The following is a 4,072-nucleotide window of genomic DNA, read 5'->3' on the forward strand; positions in this document are numbered from 1 at the left end:
AATTAAATGACAGCTCTTAACAAAAAAAAAAAAAAAAAAAAAGAAAGAAAAAAAGATCAGTAAAGAAAATGCAATAAAATCTAGATAATCACTGAATCTGGCAAACGGTTTTATGAAAGTCTACTATATTTTTATTACTTGGGTGCATAAAGCTTTGTTGTTGTTTTTTTTTGAGATGGAGTTTTGCTCTTTGGCCTAGGCTGGAGTGGTATCACGATATCAGCTCACTGCAACCTCTGCCCCTGGGGTTCAAGCGATTCTCCTGCCTCAGCCTTCCGAGTAGCTGGAATTACAGGCGCCCACGACCACACCTGGCTAATTTTTGGTATTTTTAGTAGAACAGGGTTTCGCCATGTTGGCCAGGCTGGTCTGAAGCTCCTGACCTCAGGTGATCCACCTGCCTTGGCCCCCCAAAGTGATAGGATTACAAGCATGAGCCACTGCGCCCAGCCTATTTAAAGTTTTTTATACTAATTTTTTAGTCTAGCAAAATCAGTAGTCTTCCCAGTGCTATCCAATAGAATTAAATTACAATTAATTCAAACAAATTATATACATACAATTTTCTAATAGTCACATTTTAAAGAGTAAAAATAAATTAATTTTATTAATGGTGAAATTAATTTTTCTCTTCTTTAAGAGACAGGACGGACATGGTGGCTCACACCTGTAATCCTAGCACTTTGGGAGGCCAAGATGGGTGCATCACTTGAGGTAAGGAGTTCAAGACCAGCCTGGCCAACATAGTGAAACCCTGTCTCTACTAAAAATACAAAAATTAGCTGGGTGTGGTGGTGTGTACTGTAATCCCAGCTACTTGGGAGTCTGAGGCATGAGAATCACTTGAACAGGGAAAGCAGAGGTCCAGTGAGCCAAGATCACACCAGCCTCGGTGACGAATTGAGATTCTGTCTCAAACAATAAAAAGAAAGACAGGGTCCTTGGCTCATGCCTATAATCTCAGCACTTTGGTTTGGGAGGCCGAGGTAGGTGGATCACCTGAGCTTAGGAGTTTGAGACCAGCCTGAGCAACATAGTAAACCCTATCTCTACAAAAAATACAAAAATTAGCTGGGTGAAGTGGTGTGTGCCTATAGTCACAGCTACTTGGGAGGCTGAGGCAGGAGAATTCTTTAAGCTGGAGAGGTGGAGGTTGCAGTGAGCTGAGATCGTGCCACTGAATACCAGCCTAGGTGATGGGAATAAAACCCGTCTCAAAAAAAAAAAAAGGGACAGGGTCTTGCTCTGTTGCACAGTCTGTGCAGTAACACGATCATAGCTCATTACAGCCTCAAATTCCTGAGCTCAAGCGATTGTCCCACCTCAGCCTCCCAAGTAGGTGGGATTACAGGTGCAAGCCACTGCACCTGGCTAGAATTAATTTAATATTGCATTTTATTTAACCTAATATATAAAAATATTTTCATATCAGCCTGTAATTAATACAAAAATTATGAATATTTCACATTTACTTTTTCTGACTGCCTTCAAAATCTAGCATGTCTCAACTCAGACTTCACTAGTATATATCAACTGCTAAACACCCACATGTGGCTAGTGGCTACCACATTAATCAGTACAAGAATACCATTTGGACTGCCACCTTGGGCTTGATTCTGGGTTTTTGTGTTTTTTTCATGTTTTTTTTTGTTTGTTTGTTTGTTTGTTTTTTGAGATGGAGTCTCACTCTTGTTGCCCAGGCTGGAGTGCAGTCATGTGATCTCAGCTCACTGCAACCTTTGCCTCCCAGGTTTAAGCAATTCTCCTGTCTCAGCCTCCTGAGTAGCTGGGATTACAGGCACCCGCCACTATGCCTGGCTAATTTTTGTATTTTTAGTAGAGAGGGGGTTTCACCATGTTGGCCAAGCTGGTCTCAAACGCCTGCCTCAGTCTCCCAAAGTGTTGGGATTACAGGTGTGAGCCACTGAGCCTGGCCAGGCTTGATTTCTCTAATGGCCCTCTGTTCAGTCACTGATTCAGGAGACTCCTGGTCACTGGGCACTCTAAAAGGCTAGGTGAGTCCTGTGGTTGTTCTGAGTAAAAGTAAGTGTAAGGTACTGATGAAATACTTAAAAAGATAGCGGAGACTTCACCAAGCCTACAAAACAGATTGTACATCTGTCTTTGAGCCTGCTTGATGATAACTATCTTTGTGTGTATGTCAACACACATGCACAAACAACAGAAGCAAAAAAAGATGAATGGGCCAAAAAATACAAAACGAGATAGAAACAGAAAAGCAAACAAGTCACAGAAAAGAAAAAGAAAGAAAACCATGAATCAGAGCAGAAGCAAAGAGGACACCAGGATACACTACCATACATCAGCATAACTAAAAGAAAGGAATCCATGTAAACCAATAAAACAATCACAGATAATAGAGCAGAGGTCCAGAAGTAGACTTTGTTTCATGATCTCTCTTTAGGACAATGTTAAAGACAAGGTGTGCTATGCAAGGAACCAGGCAATTCTGAGCCATTGCGATGAATGACAAGCAAGTGTTTACAGAAAAACATTTGGGCTTCCCAGGCGACTTTCAACCTGTGCCAGGGTAGCCCCTATTGCCCACCCTTGGATCCCAGACAGCACATACACACCTGGCCTTGTGCAGTCTCAGCTTCTCCCACTTGAGCTGCTCATACATCACAGGTATCCTCATTACTGCCCGAAGCTTCTGACGGCTTAGGGAGCAAAGAAACCTCCGCCTGGGACGGTTCTTCTCATTTCTAGTTATTATCTGCTTCATCAGTGTTACATTAGAAGGACAGGGCAATGCTGTATGATGATAAATAAATTTCTGAGTTAGGCACCTTCTATTCCCTCATCTTTTCCTACCAGTAATGTGGCCTGAGCCCCAACCTTTGGGGCTGGCAAGGCCTGACCTCTGCCCCTGACCCCTACACATCCTGAGACTGCAAGGCAAGAGGCTGAAAATATTGGTGTTGCTGCTTCATTTATTGTCAGAAAGGGAGAGGCAAACAGGAGTTGGAAGAAAGGAGAGAATACCTTGATTTCTGAGTTGAGCCTCAAGGGCGTCAATGGAATCATGGGCGTTAAGAAATCTGAATGGAAACTGCCGACTGTGGATGACCGACTTCTGCAAAGCAAGGGAGAGGTCATGAGCACAGAAGCCAGGAGTATGGGGGGCTTCAGGGGTCTACTCTATTAGCTTTAAGGGAAGGTACAGAAGGACAAAATGGACTTAGACAAGAGATATAGAAAAGGGGTAATAAGGAGAAAGAAAAAATGCATCATTTTAGGGTGTGATAAGGGGTAAAGAAGATAAAGTAACAGAAGGAGCCCTGTTTTTTTAAGACTCCTTCCAGGCAGGGTGTGGTAGCTTATGCCTATAATCACAGCACTTTGGGAACCTGAGGCAGGTGGACTGCCTGAGCTCAGGAGTTCAAGAACAGCCTTGCCAACATGGCAAAACCCCGTCTCATACTAAAAAAAAAAAATACTAAAAAAAAAAAAACCCATCTCTGTAAATAAAAAATAAAGACTCCCTCTGAAATCAGTTACATCACAGAAGTGTCTCTTCCTGGTAAGTCACTGAGCTCAGAAAAATAAAATGAAAGCTCTTATACTCTATTGTAACTTCTCAAAGGATTTACTGAACCCCCAAACCTATCTGTATTTCCAGAACTACTTACAGCCCACATGGAAAGAGCTTGGTGGCCGTGACCTTCCTCGGCCACCTGAAAAATCCTGGCCTCCAAAACAGCAGTGGCCTCCACATGCACGTCTAGTTGCTGGGCCCCACGGCTACCTGCCCCTCACACATACCGCATGCTGGAGTCTCTGGAGAACGAGCTCATGGTGGCGGGCACTGATTCCAACACGAAGCAGGTTGCACAGGTTCCGAAGCATGGCCATGAAGGGAAGCTTCTCATTTTCTGTGGAATGTGGGGCATAGAGTGAGAAAAACAAATGAAGAGGCCAGGCACAGTGGCATGCAGCTGTAATCCCAGCTACCAAGGAGGCTGAGACAGGAGGATCACTTGAATCCAGGACCCTGGAGTTGGAGTCTAACCTGGGCAACATAGCAAGACTCTGTCTCTTAAAAAAAAAA

At 43.6% G+C, this 4,072-nt stretch overlaps 1 protein-coding gene across 3 annotated transcripts in view; it reads right to left on the reverse strand.

Moving 5' to 3' along the window:
• Positions 1–4,072, reverse strand: part of TEP1 (telomerase associated protein 1) — a 45,969-nt gene that overhangs the window by 24,136 nt on the left and 17,761 nt on the right. For all 3 annotated transcript variants that reach the window (XR_001828412.2, XM_037742394.1, XM_017539584.2), the window contains 3 exons: positions 3,787–3,896; positions 3,007–3,097; positions 2,598–2,775 (listed from right to left, as the gene is read on the reverse strand). Coding sequence is in view for 2 of the 3 variants with exons in the window: in XM_037742394.1 (XP_037598322.1) it covers positions 2,598–2,775; positions 3,007–3,097; positions 3,787–3,896 (379 nt within the window). In the remaining variant the exon portion in view is untranslated. The remainder of the gene's footprint in view (positions 1–2,597; positions 2,776–3,006; positions 3,098–3,786; positions 3,897–4,072) is intronic.

This window comes from Cebus imitator, unplaced genomic scaffold (assembly GCF_001604975.1).
Source record: "Cebus imitator isolate Cc_AM_T3 unplaced genomic scaffold, Cebus_imitator-1.0 Scaffold119, whole genome shotgun sequence".
NCBI classification, from domain to species: domain Eukaryota; kingdom Metazoa; phylum Chordata; class Mammalia; order Primates; family Cebidae; genus Cebus; species Cebus imitator.